The 20529-nt window shown below is 44.4% G+C and overlaps 2 protein-coding genes across 2 annotated transcripts; one reads left to right on the plus strand and one right to left on the minus strand.

Annotated features, from left to right (window-relative positions):
• LOC8072703 (protein NSP-INTERACTING KINASE 1) lies at nt 1917–4092 on the minus strand. The gene is made up of 9 exons (XM_021448461.1): nt 3817–4092; nt 3469–3613; nt 3308–3379; nt 3078–3221; nt 2874–2945; nt 2712–2771; nt 2490–2569; nt 2232–2384; nt 1917–2136 (listed from the first exon to the last, which is right to left on the minus strand). The coding sequence occupies exons 1-9, from the start codon at nt 3926–3928 to the stop codon at nt 2060–2062; spliced, it is 915 nt and encodes a 304-aa protein (XP_021304136.1). The 5' UTR covers nt 3929–4092; the 3' UTR covers nt 1917–2059.
• LOC8072704 (NADH dehydrogenase [ubiquinone] 1 alpha subcomplex subunit 2) lies at nt 13680–16928 on the plus strand. Its single transcript, XM_002439319.2, has 3 exons — nt 13680–13870; nt 13969–14075; nt 16672–16928. The coding sequence occupies exons 1-3, from the start codon at nt 13785–13787 to the stop codon at nt 16776–16778; spliced, it is 300 nt and encodes a 99-aa protein (XP_002439364.1). The 5' UTR covers nt 13680–13784; the 3' UTR covers nt 16779–16928.

Raw genomic sequence — 20529 nt, forward strand, 5'->3', positions numbered from 1 at the left:
GTGGACCCATCTCCAAAACGCACTGCCCCGCGCACTGACTCATCCAGCAATGCCAGTGCTCCTCGACAGCCGGTCATGTGATTCGTGGCTCCAGTGTCCAGAATCCATGCTCCATCTTCATAATCAGCCGGCAACACATGTTCCTGATTCAGAAACACATGTTGTACGCCAGTAGGAGTTGATCTTACCAAGTTGCGGACACGAGCCACCATCAATGCCGCTTCAGCATCGGCCGTCGCGTGGTGAGCGGCCTCCTGCCGCTCGGCGTTCTGCACCTTGGTCTTGCACTCTTTTGCAAAGTGCCCGTAAATGCCGCATTTGCGACACTTACCCTTCCGTCGTGGAGTACCCATCGACGTGAGCTTCACCCCGGTATCACGCGCTTCACCCCCGCCGCGCGCGCCAGGCTTGTCTTTCTTCACATAGTGTCCACCGCCACCGTGACTTCCACCAGACGACGACGAGTCGGAGACCGGTCGGCTTTTGCTTCTTGCCGCCCACTCCTCCTCAGTCAAGAGGAGTTTCCCCGTTTTCTCCATCACCTGCTTGACCGTAGGCTCGAACCGGACTTCAGCCGCTCATAGGCGACCCACAAGCTCTTCGATCGACAACGTCTTTAGATTGATGAACATCTCGATCGCCACTGCAATCTGGTTGTACTTCGGGGGCACCACCCTGAGAAATTTCTTCACGACATGGGTATCAGTAACACTCGATTCCCCGAGTCCACGCAGATCGGTTGCCAACTTAGAGAATCAAACGGCAAAAAATCATCGATCGCCTCTCCCGGCTTGAATGAGATAGATTCAAATTCAGCCAACAACTTTTGCGCGTTCACCTCCTTCACCCGATCTGCTCCGAGCCTCATGGTCTTGATCGCTGCCCACGCCTCTTTGACAGTCTTCTTGTTCAACAGCATCGAGTGCATGTCATCGGGCACGCCACGTAGCATGGCGCCCAAAGCTAGTCGATCTCGACGTCGCTCGACCTTCTCAGATTCAATTGCTTCCCACAAGGACATTCCTTCCAGATTGCACTGGACATGTAGCGCCCACTCCTGGTAATTCGTGCGTGTCAACATTGGCCACTTGAGGTTGCCTGTCGCTTGATTGAACGCACGCTCCTCCGAGTCGCTAGACTCAACCTGGCTGTTCGACATTGCTGGCGCCCGAACTACTCCCTTCTTCTCCTTCCTTCTTCCGGCTTCCTCTCCGACTTCTCACCGCCTACTCACGCCTCCACGACCGGCAACCTTCGGCTTTGATACCAATTGTTGGAACTGGAGAACTTCAGCGACCTGGAACGGCGGCTCACGGCGACGTGGTGACCACGACGAGTTCACGATAGATTGGAAACTATAGAAAGCGAGAACAAAGATATGGCGGTGCCAACAAATGCACCTCTTTCGGATTTTATTCATGCCTTTTATATACATATGCATGTGTGATATCTTGGCCAAATCGCCAAGTATCCCCTTGCGCCACGCCGCACATCGTGCGCGCCACCGTTGCTCAGCGGTGCGTGCTGCGTGCGCAACATGCGTCGTGGCACAATCTAAACCAACTCGGGCTACGTCGTGATCTAGCACGCCTTCAATCACGCGTCTCCCCTACCTTATTATGCATAACTAAATTGGAAGTAAAGATTAAAATCTTATGCAGCAAGTTTAGCTAACATTCTGATAGGGACCAGTCCTTGGTCTTGACCCTCTCTCAGTCACTCTACATGCGCATGTGTGCCTGCTGTTGCTCGAGCACATGCTTGTGTTGGCATGCCACTACTCAAAACTAGAAACTATTAGATTGAAGACCACGATCATTCAACAAAACTTTTGAATTTTTTTGGGTGAATTGGTGTTGACTTAGCAAAAAATAAATAAATGTGATACAAATTGAGGAAACTCACAAACAAGAAAGGAAACAAACCAAAACATCCAAAATATAGGGAATCTCCATCATAACTATTCATTTCAGTTGGATGGGCTCATTTGTAGTTTCCTATAGCATCATAGCCCAAACTAAAACATACAATGGTATATCTTTATGTTTAAACGAGTTTGCTATGGAAGGATAAACAAGGAAGAAATAGAGTACTGAGATAAACCAGAGTCAGTAAGACTTATAGCCGATGAAACATCTGCAATTGAAGACATAAACCTGTTATAACCCCCCCTTTCGGATAGATACCCTCAAACAAAAACACGCATATATATAGCTTTGAAAAATTATTACCATCAACTGCGCCGGCCTGCTCATGTCGATGGCGACAGCGACATACCACAGCAACTACAGTAATCACGGTAGTCACTGCGCAAGCAATTGATAGACATACTGCAAGGATACCAAGGATATGGCCTTCTCTTTCATCCAAGACATCTGAATTTTCTGGAGAAAATGATAATGATTGTTATGCGCATATCTAGGTAAGATTAATAGGATTTCAAATCGTATGACAAAATCGAAATCATCCCAAATTGAACAAGGAACAACCTTCACTATTCGCCTGCTTTGGTGTGGGAAAATCATGTGGCTCTTCTACAGTGGGATTTAGCAATGGATTACCCTGCAAGCTGAGAACATGACAGAGTAATTAAATGAGAAAGAGGGAAGGCCATTTAGAACTTGCTTCACCCCTAGAGCCCATGTTAAGTCATAGGGTGATCAGTAATTGTAAGGTATAAAAGGATAAATATGAACTAGAAATCACTTTACCTGACAATACTTGCGCCAAAAATGGGCAGATGGCCGCTGAGGTTGTTAAAGGAGAGATCCCTGTGGGAAAAAAAAGGATAGTTCAAGCAGGCTATAACAATGTACTAACATATAAAAGAACAATGCAACAATGACAGAATGGAGATTAGCAAGAGAATATACAGTCTTGAGAGCATGCTAGCAGTGGCTAGTGAATCAGGTATATGCCCAGATAACCTGTTGTTGTTCAGTTTCCTGTGCAAAGACAAGCGCAAGTTAAAGATTTTTGTTTCAATAAGGAACAGCATATATTACATGATGAATGTTAGTAACACTTAAGATTGGAGTATTCGTTAATAATGCTGCAGGAAGATATAGTAGCCTTACAAATGCTGGAGGTGCGCCAGACCACCCAGCGTACTTGGGATGCTTCCAGTGAAGTGATTATTTGAGAGATCAACAGTTTCCAAATGCACTATCTGGCCTAGTGTGTCAGGGATAGCGCCAGATATTGAATTGTTGCATAATAATCTGCAATCATTCAAACCAGACTTCTCATCCACATGTTCTATATAAACATAATGACTAAAAATAGAAATTCATAGATGGAGCCTTACAGATTTCTCATTGACCTAAGGTTCCCGATCGCCGGCGACAATGTACCAGAGAGATTTTGGTTCGAAAGATCCCTGCAAACAGAAAAAAAAAAAAGCAAAGAGCCATGAGCCCAGACTATGAATCACAGAGGCGTGCACAGAAGCGAGGAGAGCATACGTACAGCCTGAAAACTTGGCCCTTCAAGTTGCAGACGACCATGGGCCAGTCACACAGCTCGTCGCCGGCGGCTATCACCTCCGGGTCCCAGGCGCGGAGAGCTCCGCTCGGGTCATTCAGCGCCCTTTTGATCTCCACCAGAGTGTTCACTGCATATTCAACCCGACGACGACGGCGACGGCGTCACGGCGACGTGCAGTGCAAAAGAATTCAGAAACCGCAGGAAGAAGAACCATGAATCGAGTGAGCAGAGCACATGATCTCGGCAGCCGGCGGCCGGCGCCCGGCTGCCAGCCTGCCACGACGACAAAGGGCGCAGGAATGAAGGCGGCGACCAGACAAACGTGCGTACCTTCGTCGTTGAAGCTCCCGGGCGCCGGCGGGGAAAGAAGCGCCGCCGCCGCTACCACCAGGCCCATCACGGCCGCCGCACTAGCACTACTCCTAACCTTGTCCACTGCCATGGCGCTCTAGATGGCGATGGCGTGAAGAGTGGGATACTGACCGGGAACGCTAACTGCTGGTCGGCACGGAAAGTGGAGCGCCGGCCGGCACGGACTCTCGGTAGGGGAAAGGCATTGGAGACGCGATGACGCCACCGCTATGATGCTTGGCATGCCGCGAACGCGCGCTGGCGGGCAGGTCCCTGCTTGTCCTGTAGCGCAACGCTAGCTCCTGCCTTTGGCTTGCGGTGCCGGTGGCTGGCTGGGGCTGCACCGTAGGCGAGGGTTAGCGCGCCGCGCGTGAGGCCCTGAGGCTGCAGAGATGTCGTGAACTGGTGAAGTCATCGTCGCCTGCGAAGCGCCGGGGGCATGAAGCAGCCCTGCCGTTGTTGGACCCGAGAGTTAATTTTCTGATGGATTTTTTTAGACAAAATATTATTTGAGATTTAGCAGTTATTTATATGGTAATAATGCACTACTAGTACTACATAAATATTTTCACCACTGGTTGGAAAGCATTTATCACCAGCTGGTTTCACCCCTCATTTGAGATTTAGCAGTTACTTTTACAAATGCCATCAATCTATGGTAGAGTTTTTGTGTCACAAAACAATGTATTAAATTTTTAAACTAGACATAAAACAGTGTTGTGAGAGAAAAAGTATTGTTGAATAGCTGACAGATTCGGCAGATAATCTCAAGCGTACAGGCACGCGCTAGCTGAGCTTAGGGTCAGAGTCAGAGACTCAGGGTCTTAGGGAGGACCTGACATTCTGACCATCAACAGTCACTAGAATTCTTCGGTGTTGTCGAACTGAAGCACTGGAGCTTGGATCGGTTCAACTGACGAGCTATAGTTTCTGCAGTAGGTTTCATCACCCACCGGATTTCTTGGGTGATGCATGAGAACAAGCACTAGAGAAAAGGTTGATGTCTAGAGGCTATGAAGAAGGGTTTTTGAGCCACTGGAATTAATTCTTCGGTGATCACCTGAGAAGATGCAAATGGGAAAGGAGCTCCAATGGTAGGCAATGGCTAGTTCACATGGTAGGCATTAGAGTTATCCGGTGACCTCATCAGACCTTCCGGTGAGTGCTGTTTGTGGGCAGTTCAAAGCCAATGGCTACATTCAGGAGTGGATGTTGTAAATACCCTCTTGGACAACCATTTCAGGTGTGATAGAGCGTCTGAAGTTGTAGAAGAGTTGCAACTCATATCCAAGTGCTCTAACAACAAAAAATTCTTAAGAAAAATATTTGGTGATTAGTGTAGCGCTTTGAGAAGTTTTTAGACTAGTTAGACCGCCACTTTGGTGCTTAGCTCTAGGCTTAGGCTTAGTGTTTAGTAAGATTTGCATATCTCTTGTCATCCCGGTGCTTGCGAGCATTATTGTGTTGTACACTAGGGTCTCACTGCTACAATATTTTTAACCGAGGTGGGTAAAAGTGCTTAATCGATGCGGGCAGGCCAACCACTTTGGACCAAAGGTCACGGTAAATGAGACCTTTTTTGAGGTGGTTGCTTGCCCACCTCGGTTAATCGAATAAAAAAACAAAAACCATGGATAAGCCCAGCAAGACCTTCCACGGGCCTGCCAAGCCCATTCACGACCCGTCACCGCCGTAGCTCACCGGACTGCCGGGATTTGGCCGCCCGACGCCGGATCCAGCCTCCGACCACCGGATCTGTGAGCAAGAGAGGGTAGGGGGAGGAGCGCCGTTGTAACTGACCAATGCCGCCGTCGCCTAGCCCGCGCATGGATCCGGGCTCTCCTCATCCATGCCACCACATCGGAGGAAGAAGAGGAGGCGTCTGTGTCGCCCCTGCACGGATCTGGCCCCTTGTCCATCGGATCCGTGCTCTCCGTGACACACTGTGCCAGATCTAGAGGGAGGGGGTGCCACCATCAAAGTTGGAGGAGGCAGTGGAGGAGTAGGCGCGGCTACTTGTGGAGGAGCTTGGGAGGTGGAGGGCCTTGACCGGTGGAGGAGCTCGGCCATCGGAGGGCCTTGGCCAAGCCCGCACCACCCACTGAAGGCCACCGCACCACCGGGCCACCAAATCGCTATGCCTTCTGGCCGCTAGGTCATAGCATTGCTAGGCCACGGGCTCCTCCAGATCCACCTGGAGAGAGGCACGAGAGAGTGGGAGAGAGGAGAGGCAAGGGGGCGCTGGCGGGAGGGAGAGGGGAGGGGCGCTTGGGTGCGGGAGAGAGAGAGGAGAGGAGGCGCTCGGGTGAAGGACCAAAGGGCGAGCGACACTGAGTGAGGGTGAGCGAAGTGAACCCTAGCTACATATATATATATATATATATATATATATATATATATATATATATATATATATAGTTGATTGGATATGGGTTTTTTCTGGGCCTCCAGCATATTAATTGAGGTAGGCCTCATAACTGGCCCACCTCTAAAATGGGGGTATTTTTGGAGGCAGACTAGTTATAAGGCTCGCGTCCGTTAATAGATTTTACGAGGCGGTTGCTTGTAACCGCCTTGGTTCATAAAAAGCAACCGCCTCGGCAGGCATTAACTGAGATAGTTGAAATTCGTGCCCGCCTTGGACAGTGTTTTCAAAAGGTCGCGATAAAGATTTTGTGTAGTAGTGTTGTAATCTTGCAAGAACACACCAAATGCACTTATATTATGGCCACCTAGCATGTACCGAAGGGAGCACAGCCGATGATGTTTGAGCTAGAAGTTCAATAGTGAAGATGGGACGGAGCGGTCTAGATGAAGCCATCTCGGAGCCCCACTTGTGCATGGGGGAAAGCCTATGGGATATCCATGGAGTTACCTGACTTGAAGCTTGGCCCTAGCGAGGGGCTCCCACTAAGACTTGGGGAAAGTGTGAGCTTCTCGATACCTCTAGAAAAAATGACCATTAATAGAATTTTGCATTCTCTACCTTATTTGTGTTTCACACTTAATTGCTTCCTAGGTTGTGTGCTTATATTTTCTAGTTTAGCTTGTTAGGTTAGTTGATTGGAACATATGTTGCATAATTGTTTTATGGTAGAGATAGAAACACTTAGAAAAGTCTTAGTGCACCTCTAAATAGATATTGTTTTCATATGTTTTGGTAAATAGGCAATTGAGGCCAAGTTTAGTTTTAAGAAGTCTAATTCAACCACAAACTCTCTTAGGCCTCATGGTCCATTCATGATGAATGCTTGGTGGGAAATTATCTTCATCATTTCTTCTCTGTTTCAACTTGGATCTTCATCAAACTTTAACTAGCTGGCACCTATTATAACATATCTAGACTATCTCCAACAATCATCACCCAAAACACAAGACCTATTTATCCTTTAGGTATCGCTACAGGTAAAAGATTCAATATCTATTTTTAGTCTTCTCCAACAACAAGACCTAAAAGACAACACTCTTTGCAAATGGGTCTCGAGGAGAGAGGATACCCAAAAGGTTATGGTCACTTTTGGAAATCTCTCTAAGGCCTTTACACTTACCAAAGGAAAAGTAGCTTCCCAAGCTATAGAAACAAAGCTAAAATTGAAAACTCCTGGTTATTGGTCCAAGAAAACCTTTTGTTACTAGCACTTAATGCCATGACAGCCCATTTATCTATCCAACTTGAAGCTATCAATCCATCTATGATTTATTGAACCATTGCTTTTATCACTAACAATTCTCACTAAATTAAAGTCACCTCTAATAAGAATTGGATCCTGCAACACTTTCATGACCGATTCTAATTCATTTAAAAATTCTTGTTTCTGCTCTTCATAAGCTGGTCCATAGTGTCCATAAACACTATGAGTTTCCAAGTGAAACCAATTTTCTTACAAGTCATCACACTGACTAAAAAATTAGAACTTCTCCTACTCATAAATTGAACAAGTCTAAGTTGGCACCCACCAGGATTCCTCCTGCTGAGCCCTTTGCCTCCAAATGAAACTAATCAAAAGGTGTATTATGAGCCAATGATTTTAAAATGACCATCAGAAAGATTATTTTTCTTTGTCTCCATAATTCCTACAAAATCTAAGTGATGATCTCTAATTCTGCCTCTTAGAGCAAGAATTTTATCAATTTTCCCTAGCCCTCAAATCTTCCAAAACATACCTATCATTTTATATTTTCTTAGGTCCTACAGTAGAGAACCATCTTCCTTGTCAGTCTTAAGATTCTCAGAATTTCTATCCTAGCAATTTCTTACAGGAGATTGAGTAGTTCTACTACTAGAAGCAATATCAGAAACATTCTTAACTCCTATCACCATCACAATTTGAAATCTTATAGTTAATCTCATTAGCAGTATTCTTACTACTATCAAGATCTATCATAGAGTCTAAAATATCAGGATGTCTAGGCCAATTTCCTTGGCAACATAAACTAGAAGAGGTTTAGAGATTTTTGTGTTTTTAGTATTACCCATTTTTTCATCCAACTTCTACTTTCTCTTAGCTTCTTGGTCTTTGTCCATCATAATTTTTCTATCCTCAATGTTCCTAGAGCTTCTTCTCACTGGTATCATAGGGCCCCACTTATTCTTCTTACTCCTTTTTTTCCTTTCTGTGCAACTTGATCTACCTTGACCGACTAAATGTTGACCAGAGATGGCTATGTGCTGATGGACCCCACTTCTTTAGTACTCCCTCCATACTAAATTATAAGTCATTCTAAGAATCTTGGAGAATCAAAGTATTTCAAGTTTGACCAAATTTATATGATAACATAATAACATTTATGAACAAGTATCGTTAGATTCTTCGTCAATTATATTTTTATAGTATACCTACTTTATGTCAAAAATCTTTATAGTTTCCTCTATAATTTTGGTCAAACTTGAGATGCTTGACTCTCCAAGAATCTTGGAATGACTTATAATTTGGAATAAAGGGAGTACAGTTCAAACTGTGAATCAATGACTCAGAACTCTTTCCGTCTTCATTGGAAGACACTTCTAGATCAATTACCAAAACATTTTCATTCAGATTTATTGTGGTGCTTCTTGTTCTTCCATTTGAGAATTCATACACCCATTCTTCTGGTAGCTAACAAGTTTCTTTATCTTCTTTATTTATCAGTTTCAGCTCAGCTTCCATACCATGTTCAGGATCTTCTTCTACGTCAAGTTCCATTGCTCCTAATAACTTAGCACATTCCAAGGTAGCTTGTTGACTGAGCACAAAATCTTCAAACCGCAGAATCCTTCTAACATTTTTGCTACCAGTAGGAACACTTTAAGACCTCTGTTCCTTTGTTGCAGACTGATTATAATCCTTAAATTTCCCATCATCTTTTGAACCCTTATTTCCTCCATTTTCAGCATCAGATAGTTCCTCCTCTAATAGTCTTTCTCCTTTCTTTTCCTCACCCCCCTTATCCGACCCGCCCTCAAATTTATTGTCCACGTGCTCAAAGCCTTCAGGAGTGAACATGATCAAATGGAGCTTGTCTTTGAACACAAGTAGCCTTTCCTTTGGAATTTTTGTGGGATCTTTGTACTATGCTAAAGAAGCTGTTGAACAAGGCCTGCCAGTCTACTTCTATCATTCTGCATAAACTCGAAGAAACTTCAGCCATAGAGCACAAACTTGAAGAAACTTCGGCCATAGACTTAGCACAAACTTGAAGAAACTTTGGCCATAGACTTCCAGTCAACCCACTTTGGAGGTATACCTTGTATGAGAACCTAGACATCAGTCAAACTACAAACAGTTCAGTCTCACCATTCCACACACTAAGAGAACCTACCACCCCTTGAAGGGTCAAGATACCGGACTAGAGGGGGTGAATAGTTCTTTCTAAAACTTATCGCGTCGACTAACCGAAACAAATGCAGAACTAAAACTATTAGTCTAGCCAAGACTACACCCCTTTATCTAAGTTCTCTAGCACCTTGTAAAAGATCCTTAACAAGCAAACAAGGTGCTTCCTTAGTAAGAGCTCGCCTAATCAATTCTAGGTGCAAGGTCACACAAACCTATGTCACTAGTACTTCAAGCACGGGGGAGCTCCTACACAAGTAGTAAGTAGAATCGCAAAGCTCATAAGCTCACTAGCAAAGCTTAATAACAAGGCAACTAATGCCAAATTAGAGAGCGCAACTTACTTAGCTACACAAACTAAGCAATGTGACTAATAAGATTACACAAACCAAATTAGCCACGCAAGGGAACTACTTCTAGCTATGCAAGCAAGAAGATAACTAGCAAGCTACACAAAGCTAACTAATTACCAGAGCAACTACACAAGCATATGTACATAAAGAATATAAATACAAGCTCGTGTATAGCAAATGCAAACCGCCGAGAAGAGTAGACAATGTTGACACGATGATTTTTATCGAGGTTCATTTGGTTGCCACCAAGCTACGTCCTCATTGTGGCGATTCACCCACTTCATAGATCACGAGCTAATTGGCAATCCAAAGCCAAATTCTCAGCGGGTGCTGCACATCCACTCTCAAGATGGGGATCCTCCAAGCCACAAACAATCCACTAGAGTTTCTCTTCACGATCCCCGTGGGGTGAGCACTGTAACCCTCACAATTTCTTCTCTGGAGCACTGCACAAACTCCTTGCATGCATCGATAGAGCCACAAGCCACCAAGGCATCTAGGAGGTGGCAACTTCCAAGAGTAACAAGCACCACCGACTTGCAACACGAACACCTAGTGCCATTCGGTGCAATCTCATAATACAACTATACTAGAATCACTCACTCGCTATTGAATCGGACTCTTGCAAGCACAAGTGAGTTAGAGGCTTTACTAGCACTCCTCAAGCATGGACACTAAGTCCCAAGGGTGCCAAGCACCAGCCAAGGCCGGCCACCACTTCTATTTATAGCTCCAAGGGCTCAACTAGCCATTACCCCTCCACTGGGCAAAAAACATGAGCGTCAGACGCTCTGATGCTAGGCGTCGGACACGCTATCCCAGCATCTGACGCTCTCTGTGCTGCCACTTGTCACTAGCCGTTTGAACTCGACCGTTGCCACCAATGGTTAATTTGCACGAGCACCACACACAGTCATATTGGACGCTCCGACGGCCCATGTCGGACGCGATGTCTCACACCGGATGCTACTCAGAGAAGTCCGAAACCTCATGTAGTCATCGAATGCATTCGATGAACACACATCGGACACACTCCAACATCCAATGTTGCCAACAAAAAAATGTTCGCTTGTGCACAAACTGCATCGGGCGCTCGAATAGTGTTTGACCAGCATCCGACATGCAGTTGTCGGACGTGCCGACACATAGCACAGACAACCACACTGCGTGAGACGTAGGTCCAGCGTCCGACACTGCTCACCTTAGCGTCCAACGAGTGTCGCACGACTTCTCTAAAACCTTTCCTCCGATGTAATGGAAAATGAGCACTTCATTTCCATGAAAACGCCTGAATCCCAAACCCCTCTCTACCCTTCAAACTCCTCCTTTGCAAATGTGCCAACACCCTCAAGTGTACACCACCAAAGTGCATGTGTGTTAGCTTTTCACAAACATTTTCCCAAAAGAGTTAGCCTCTCAAACTTGCCACGCCACTCGATCCTAACATGTATGCAAAGTTAGATCGCTCAAGTGGAACTAGATGACGATATGCAAACAAGTTTGTCCCTCTTAATAGTACGGCCAGGTATCCTAAATCCGGTCATAAACTTCTCTACACACCTATGACCGATGAAATGGAAATGCCCTAGGTTATACCTTTGCCTTGCGCTTTCTATTCCATCTCCTCCAATGTTGATGCAACACATGCACCAATCAATCACCAAATGATATGATCCACTTCATATCATCATGTGTCCATATTGGTTCAACAATCTTGACCTCACTTGCTCTTCGCCGTTTTTGGTCCATCGACACCAAGTCTCGCCCAAGCTTCACCGTCACACGCGGTCCCTCGCTTCAAACCCTCCGACTTGCCCTTCACACTTGCAACTGGTCCATCGAGCCAAGCCTCATCTTGATCTTCTCCACCTTGGTCACATGAGTTCATGTCATGTCTCATATGCAATAAGCTCCTCCATCATCACATATTCACCTATGGACTAAACTCCTATGTATCTCACATAAACACTATTAGTCCACCTAAGTTGTCACTCAATTACCAAAACCAAACAAGGACCTTTCACCCCTGCCTATTCAGATCAAACACTGATGCATTTCCAATAACTAGCTTCTCCACTTTTCTATTTGGATGGAACCTAACTATGTATCCAAAATCATTAGTTGTCTTTAGTTGCCGGGACCAATCTCTATCAAATAGCTCTCTTAGATTCTCAAGAATACATTCCTTGTCAATATCACCCTTCTTAATGGTAAGAACCCCAAAGTTGTCCATCCCTACCCGATGTTTGAACCTTAGTCTCCTCTACATCAATGTATTGAAATCCTAATCCCGCTGTATGTGCTGGTTTCTTCCACTCAGGATAGAGGTCAACAACATGCTCAGTACTCTGACAGATGAAACATACTTTTGGCCCATTGCAAGCAAAATAAAGGTGTCCTGTCTGACCACAATTGAAACTGACCACATGCAGGTTACTATCTTTGGGATCAACAATACCTTTTGAGCAGATTGTTGTGGTTCCTCAACAGCAAGAGCTTCTTCTCTGGTTTGCTCCCTGTTTGTGTGCATTTGATTTAGAGCTTGAGACTGAGGTTGACAAGGGATCCTCCCTCTGCCTCTTCATTGGATTCCACTGCCCGTGGTTGAGCTCCCTCGAATCTGTTGAAGTTTGCTTGATGAGGCGGAGGCATCGGTGGAGGTGGTTGGTTGGGGTAAAACCCATAGGGCGGTGGCTGGTTGTAGAATGGTTGTGGCGGCGGTGGAGGAAACTGTTGGAACTAGTTTCCGTTTCCTCCACCCCATCTCTCCTAATCATCCTCTGGATGCGGTTTGGCTCCCCATACCCTTCCTCTCCCCACTATTTCCTCCTTCACCACTTGAGCAAAGCTTTTCCTCTTTCGAGAGCAGTTCTATGAAATTTAGCTTGGAAGGCGGCTCGCTCTAGAAATCTCCCTCACCAATAGGATAACAACTAGAGGGGTTGAAGGATTTGGACCTCCATAGCTCCCTTTTGTTCCACACTAGGTTCTCCCCTTTCCTATCCCTAACCCTAGCCCGATGCAGCGAGGTCAGCCGGTTGGGGATATACCACAACTGCCCCCAGAAGTCCTGGATCTTGTTCTTTTCGATCGATGGGTTGTAGGGTTTGGATCCCGTTTTGACCCGGTTTCCGAACTCGCCATGGTCGAGTGCTCGCCACCAACATGCCCACATCACTCCCATCTCCATGAGAGGCTAGCAGGTGGCCCTTTTGCGTGGAGGCTCTTGAGATCCATGGTGGTACACCACGCTCATGGACTGGGGAATGACTCTCAGCGGCGGGAGCGCCGCCCCACGTCGCCGTGGGATCGTCTGGTCTCTCGACTCTCATTTCCCCCTTAAACCTAGTTTCACCTTAATTTTTTTTATGAGCATAGAACTTTGCAGCATCTATCATTCATATTTTTGTTGGAACTTTTCTCATTTCTCACATATATATATATATATATATATATATATATATATATATATATATATATATATATATATATATATATATATATATATATATATATATATATATATATATATATATATTTGGGCGGCTTTCTTCAAATGACTATGGGATCGTGGATGGAGAGTACCGGATACATTCTCCCTCGGTGACCACCGATCGGTGATCTGACGGCGTGGATCCGATGCTGATCCAATAACCCAAAGGAGACCCGATTGCACAGGCCCGTTCCACTTCCACCGCGCGGCCTCCATTCCCCCTAACACAGCCGAGAGGAAGCCGGCGGCGGCGAGCCGAATCCAATAGAACGCGAGCAGGCGGCGGCGATGGCATGGCGGGCGAGCCTGTCTCGGAGCGTGAAGGAGATCCGCGTCCTCTTCTGCCAGTCCTCCCCGGCCAGCGCCGCTGCCCGGTACGAACCTCGCTCCTCTCTTCGACTCTTCCCGTCCGATTCGGCTCTCTAAAGCTACTGCTTCTGATTCGGTGCGCTGGCGATCTGGTCACCCGCAGGGAGTTCGTGAAGAAGAACTATGGTGACATCAAGGCCCGCAACCCCGCCCTCCCCTTCCTTGTCCGCGAGTGCTCCGGTGTCCAGCCCCAGCTCTGGGCTCGCTACGGTACGCATCCATCCATTTCTTCCTCTTTCTTTCTCCTGCTGTGGCTGAAGATCTGATGTTGACTGGTTGGAGCCATTTCTTGGGTGGATTTCATATCTTTGCCTGCCGTGTGGAATGGCTCAATCTGCACTGCCGGATCTTGCCGTTGGAGGTTTGGTCATATAGAAATGACGTGCATTTGAGGGGAGAGGAATTTAGGCGATTAGATTTATGAGAAACAAGTGTATAAATGGAAGCCCCATGTTGGTTTGTCGTGCTCAACTACAAATCTCCTAGAGTTTGCGTGATGATAACCTGTTGTGGCCAATCCCTACGTTTATATGTGCTCTGCATCAGCATCCTGGTCGATCACAATGGTCTGTACCAGCATTTTGTTCAGTTAACTGCTAAATTTCTGGTGGAGCCCCTTGTGGTTTTATGTGATGTTCAATTTTATTGTAGAGTAGGCAATGATCAACTTTACAGTCATGGCCAGACTGTTCCTCCACACACACAGTGTCTTGTATTCCCTCCATTCCAAATCATATGTGGCATTAGTTTTGTCCCAAGTCAAACTTCTTTATCTTCGACTGAGTTTATGGGAAAATGCACCGACATCTACAACACTAGATTAGTTTCATTAAATTCGCCATGAATTATGTTTTGCTAGTTTAGTATTAAACCTGTAGATGTTAATATAGTTTCCTAAATGTTTGGTCAATTTACATAAGTTTGACACAGGACAAAGCTAGAGTGATCTATAATTTTGAACAGAAGTAGTTAGTATTTAGTTTTCTCAGTTGGCTTACCTGCAGGTGCTGATTTTATATATTAATGACACTGATTTAATTTCACAGCCATATTGCAGTTCATGTAGTAAAGAATATACCATGAAATTTGCTCTTAAAAAGTTTAGCATACTATGACCACAGACGGAACTAGATCAGGAGTGCTAAGCAATTAAATGACTTTTCATTTGTTGCTTATAATCCCCAAACCCAGCTTATTTGTTATGTGCATTAAGCTGTTCTTTTAACTTAGTTTTTGGGGTCTTTCCTGGCTACTGACAACTGAGAACCACCAGGATTAAAGAAATATCATAATTCCAAGAGGTGAAGGTACCCTTAAACCCAACCTTAGTTTGTGTAACAGGAGTACCAGATGTGGTTGCTGGTGCAGGCTCAGTATGTGGACCAAATTACATGCAAAGAATGTGAGATGAGGAGGTAACCAAATCATAATGAGCTTCAAGGAAGATAACATCAGCTTGGTGGAATGGCTTCATATGCTTTAAGCCAAGCACTCCCTGGAACAATTTGGAAAGATGTAGGATTAGTATCACGATCTCACCTCCTAAATTCACTACTGTCTTCTCATGATCCATGTCCTGAGCATTAGATTTTCAGGGAACTAGATTTATGCTTCTGAGCTAGACAAGCTGGAATAACCTCTGTTTATGATTTATCTTATTTTGGCAGATAAGTCACTCATAGGCTTCGCTAATCAGTGGTGTTAGAATCTAGATCATCAATATGCATTACAGACATTGCTTGTATTAGATTATTGATTCTATTTTCCTTCTCTGTGTCCACTACCTTAGCTGAATGAATGTGGAGAGCCGTCATTATACAAGGCAAAATTTCTCTGTGTCAATATTTCAAAACCGCTGGGCACTAGGCAAGCAGTGGCTGAAGGGGTTCTGCCTAGTGCTTCGGCATTCCTAGGCATTTCTACTTTCTATGGGTGGTTAGAGTACTGCCATGAAAATTAAAGGAAACTTGGCATATAAGAACAAAAGAATGATATTGTCATGCATACATGAGTGAAATAATTGTAGTTCATTTTTCTCCATCTCTAATTTGTCCCATCTTCATACATATATCAAACTCAAAGTATCTCTGTGGGGAATGCCTAAATGAAACGCTTAGGAGCTGGGTGAGGTGGTGCAGCTCCACCAAGCCCATAGGTTGTGCTAGGCGTTACCTTTTTAAGCAGAGATATTTGTACATTGATGCAGTTTCAATGAACCAGATGCATGTTAAGAAAATAGTTTGTACTTCGTAACATTACTAATAATTTCATCTCATGAATCCAATTTATTACTAGGGTGGACTATGTTGAGGATGTAGATTTATTTTTTCAATGGTTCACAAAAGGTGGAACCTTGTTTCCTTATAGTTCCAGTGGCTCAACTGTTGTGGAACCTTTATGCTTGTTATTACATTATTTATAAAGCACTAGGAATGGGAATTTGTATTCTCATGGGAAGGCCCACATTGACCAAACCTGTCACCATAAAGAAATAATACAGGCACACCCTAGATATGTTGGAGGAACTTGGTTGCTGACTTTGTTGCACTGTTTCTCCTGTATTACGTGAAACACAGAACATACTATTAATGAAGTGATAAACCTTCACATGGTATCAGACAATGTATGGACATCGCATATTATATTGACTATTGCATTCTTCCTTCAACTAAAGAATATGTTCTTTATATATAAAAAACTAGAGCATATGTTTGTTGTATTGTGTATCTGCACTTCTACAAGATTATCATGACAAAGTGGAACATAGTGTTTGGCCCTAATCGTTTCCTTTTTATTCTACTGTCAGATATGGGCGTGGAGAGATGTGTGAACTTGGATGGCCTGACAGAAGCACAGATTGATAAGAAGCTGGAGGAGCTTGCCAAGGCCGGCGAGTCTCTTAAAACCAAATAGTTTTGGAACTTGTATCATGTCTTGTGTTTAATGTTCCCAAATAAAAGATACCATATCGGTGGACAATTGTTACTCTTCATTATTCCTGTAGTCCGTGGAATGAAGTCTTCAATTGGCTCAAATTAATGTGAAATAATTTCTACTCTGTCACTTGCCATGCATATTATAGAATACATGCTATATTGACAAGAAAAAAAATCAATCATTTGATAAGGAGATATATCTAGTAGTTTTCGAATCGTGCAATACTTCATGGCAGTTATTGTGCATGATACTATAGTTCTATGCATGACTTGAAATTATGCAAACAAATGTATGATTATTGTTTATTTTTTCTATACTTTGATGGCACCTAGATTTTTTTTCCCTATACTTTGATGGCACCTAGAAATTTTTTTATTTGTATTGAACTGTGGCATGCATATTAACATCTCATATGTATGTAATAGAAAAAGTGAAGATATGCATTCAAAAGAGTTGGAGAATTTGTGGGGAAGCCCTCCCTACCTTAGGCACGCAGCCATTAGGCATTTAAAAGTGAAGATATGCATTTAAAAGGGGTTTTATTTGAGCTTTATTTGCATTTAATATTGTGACACGTAAGTAGATTTGGTGACTTGACAGATCGATAAAGAGAGAAAGAGAGTATTATCTAGATAAAACTAGCTTGACATGATTATCAACGGTCCATGAGCCATGAAATTAAATATTTATAAAGTCATAGAATAAAACTTTGCATTGAGAGTGATTGATTCATCTATATTATATTTCATTCTATATGAGATGCAGTCTTAAAAACAACACCACTGAGACTAGCCTGATCTTGTACAACTATATCCAATCCGGTTGTGTTTGGTTCTCCTAGACAAACCCTTATAGCATTATTGGAGATTATATGTTGGTTGACTGCATTGGGAGTTCCGCTAGATAATGTAAGGTCAGTCTCAATGCATGTTTCATGAGAGTGTCATGCACACTAAATAGGGTGCCACATAAGCAAAATTGCTGACTTGGCAGGGTCATTAAATGAAGAAGTTTCATCAGATGAGAGAGGAGTTTCATGGGGGAGTTTCATCCCTATGAAACTTATGTGGCTCGGTTACCTAGTTTATAGTCTTGGTACCTATGTCATGAAACTATGTATTGAGACTGACCTAATACTTGGTACAGTATATGATATTAACTGAGCTCTGCTGACCTCTTCTATTTATTTGGACTTTGGATGAACTTGTCAGTACCAATCATCACTTTTATTTGTTTGGATGAGCTTGTCACTAACAGTCAACGTAGTCTATGAAGATGCCTAAGTTCACTGACCCTCCCTTCTCTCTCAAACATGGAACCTATGCCATGTTCCCCAGATTTCATGGCTATGGCCAATTTTAGTCCTCCATTCCGTTTTGGCACAAGGACTGTAACACTGAAAAACTCTGTTGTACCAGTCATGTGTTTAGAGGCTCCTGAGTCAGTTAACCATAAAATTATTTCCCCTCCTCAAATTGCCTTGTTGATGACTACTCGTGGCAGACATATAACAATCCTTATCATCGATTGGTTTATAAAAGATATCCCAACAATAAGGTTTAAGTTGCCGTGCCTCGCAATGTTCACAACACCACACTGCTTTTTTGCCTCCAATTGTCGTGGTCTCAGCTAGCATTTTGTCAAACAACCTTAGTGCGCACATATGGAGAAGCCCAAACACAGTAGCTTGATCAATCACGCTTTTATTCCAACAATAGGTATGGAAGGAAAAAAAATAAGAGAATAAATAACAGCCACATCTTTCAGAAGTACTAAAGCCTTGTTTAGTTTTCAAAAAATTTTGCAAAATTTTTCAGATTTCTCGTCACATCGAATCTTTAGACGCATGCATGGAGTATTAAATATAGGCGAAAATAAAAACTAATTGCACAGTTTGGTCGGAATTGACGAGACAAATCTTTTGAGTCTAACTAGTCCATAATTAAATAATATTTGTCAAATACAAACGAAAGTACTACAATGTCGATTTTCCAAAAAATTTTGGAACTAAACAAGGCCTAAGAAGTGTGACCCCAGCCCACCTTCCCTCTCCCCTGGACCCAGCGCACATGACCCAGCCTGCCACCGGCCCGTCCCCTGCACGCGGATGCTCGATGATAGAAGCAGATCAGTGTGCCCATGGTGCCGCCATGCCAATGTTGTTTCTACCGATGTCGGCCACCACACTTGATGGGGATGGGCCAAGGATCTCCGCCGTGGTGAAGCGCATCTTCTATCACGCTGATCGGGCCCTAGCTAGGACCTGCCTGAGCCACCCTTCATAGGAATCACGCGCCGTCGGACCTCCACCATGGCCTTTGTCACCATTGGGGCTCCGCTGCGCCTTTGCTCAGCGGCACTGCCTGTTTTGGAACCCAAGGACCCATGGGCTCGACTACGAGTCTTACTATGCTGCCATGGATGCCTTTTCACTAGTCATGGTTGCGTAGGGCTAGAAGGCCTGCCCGAGACCTTTGTGTTGTCTTCTTGAGAAGCGGCAAAGTCATTGGAACCACGCTGAAGCTACGCTCTGCGAGCTCACCACCTGCGAGGCCACACCGGTGCTTTGCCAAGCACCTAGAGGGCAGGTATTTCTCTGCTTTCTCCCTCGCTACACTGATCTTGCAATTGTGTGTCGTGCACCACTCACTCTAAAACCCCACACGCCCTCAGTCCATTGTGGACCAAGTCATGAGTTCATGGTGCACGAACCCCTTTCCCTACTGTGAACTAGCTGCTGTAGCCCAATAGGAGCCCAATTTGCCATGTGGCTACTGGAGGACACGACACGGGTCTGGGGTGGCCTAGCCGTGTTTGGCCCACAGCTTGCCCTAGTCAACTCGTTAAGAGCCCATATCGGCATGATAAGGACCAATCAACAGTCAACACTGACCTTGACCTAGACCCATCTGTTAGTGATTGTAGGAAGACAGGCTATTTGACACTGCCATGTGTTAGCCCCTGGTGTTTCTCTCCCTTTTTTATTTTTTAGAAAAGAGTTTAACCTTTACATATTCATAGAACATTGTACGTCATAGGCCTGTGTTTGAGTGCATTTGGATCGTTCCCATTTCCTTTGGTTCTTTGTGAACCTATGTAGCCATCGCTCTTGTGACATGTTTTTCGTTCAATAGCACAAGAGGAGACTCAACTTGATGAGGAGGACCATGAGCACATGGAGGACCGAGGTGACCTTAACGAAGGTGCCATGTACCAGCCAAACTCATAGCATCCCATTTAGGCATGCAATTAGTTTCTAGCGCTTTAATTTCTACAATGATCTTATGATAGGCTGCATGGTAGAAATTGCTAAAGCCCTATCTCACTCATGCATATATATACCCGCAGTTTGGATAGACACTCGCTATTCAATTCTATTACTATTCATTGATATCATGTAATGTGATTTGTAGTGTAGACCTTCTTGTGTGGTTTAGGCACATGCGTCACTGCTATATGGTGTATTCCCTAGATGAGAGACTTGTAGTATGTGCCTTGGGTGTGTGGTGAGGGTTGTGTCGACCAAACAAGGTGGTGACTAGTCTCCGAATGATGTCTGCAGGGAGAGTGTGACTTGAGCCTCTCTATGTCAAACTAGTGGCGAGTATATGTGAGTATGAGGAGTTTTCGTGGGTCTTCGTGGGACGAGTCCCTAGGAAGCGTGGAGGTGCCTATCATGGGCAGTGGAGGTAGAGCTTCCTAATTGTGGAGATGGCTTGTCTAGCCC

This window comes from Sorghum bicolor, chromosome 9 (assembly GCF_000003195.3).
Source record: "Sorghum bicolor cultivar BTx623 chromosome 9, Sorghum_bicolor_NCBIv3, whole genome shotgun sequence".
NCBI classification, from domain to species: Eukaryota; Viridiplantae; Streptophyta; class Magnoliopsida; order Poales; family Poaceae; genus Sorghum; species Sorghum bicolor.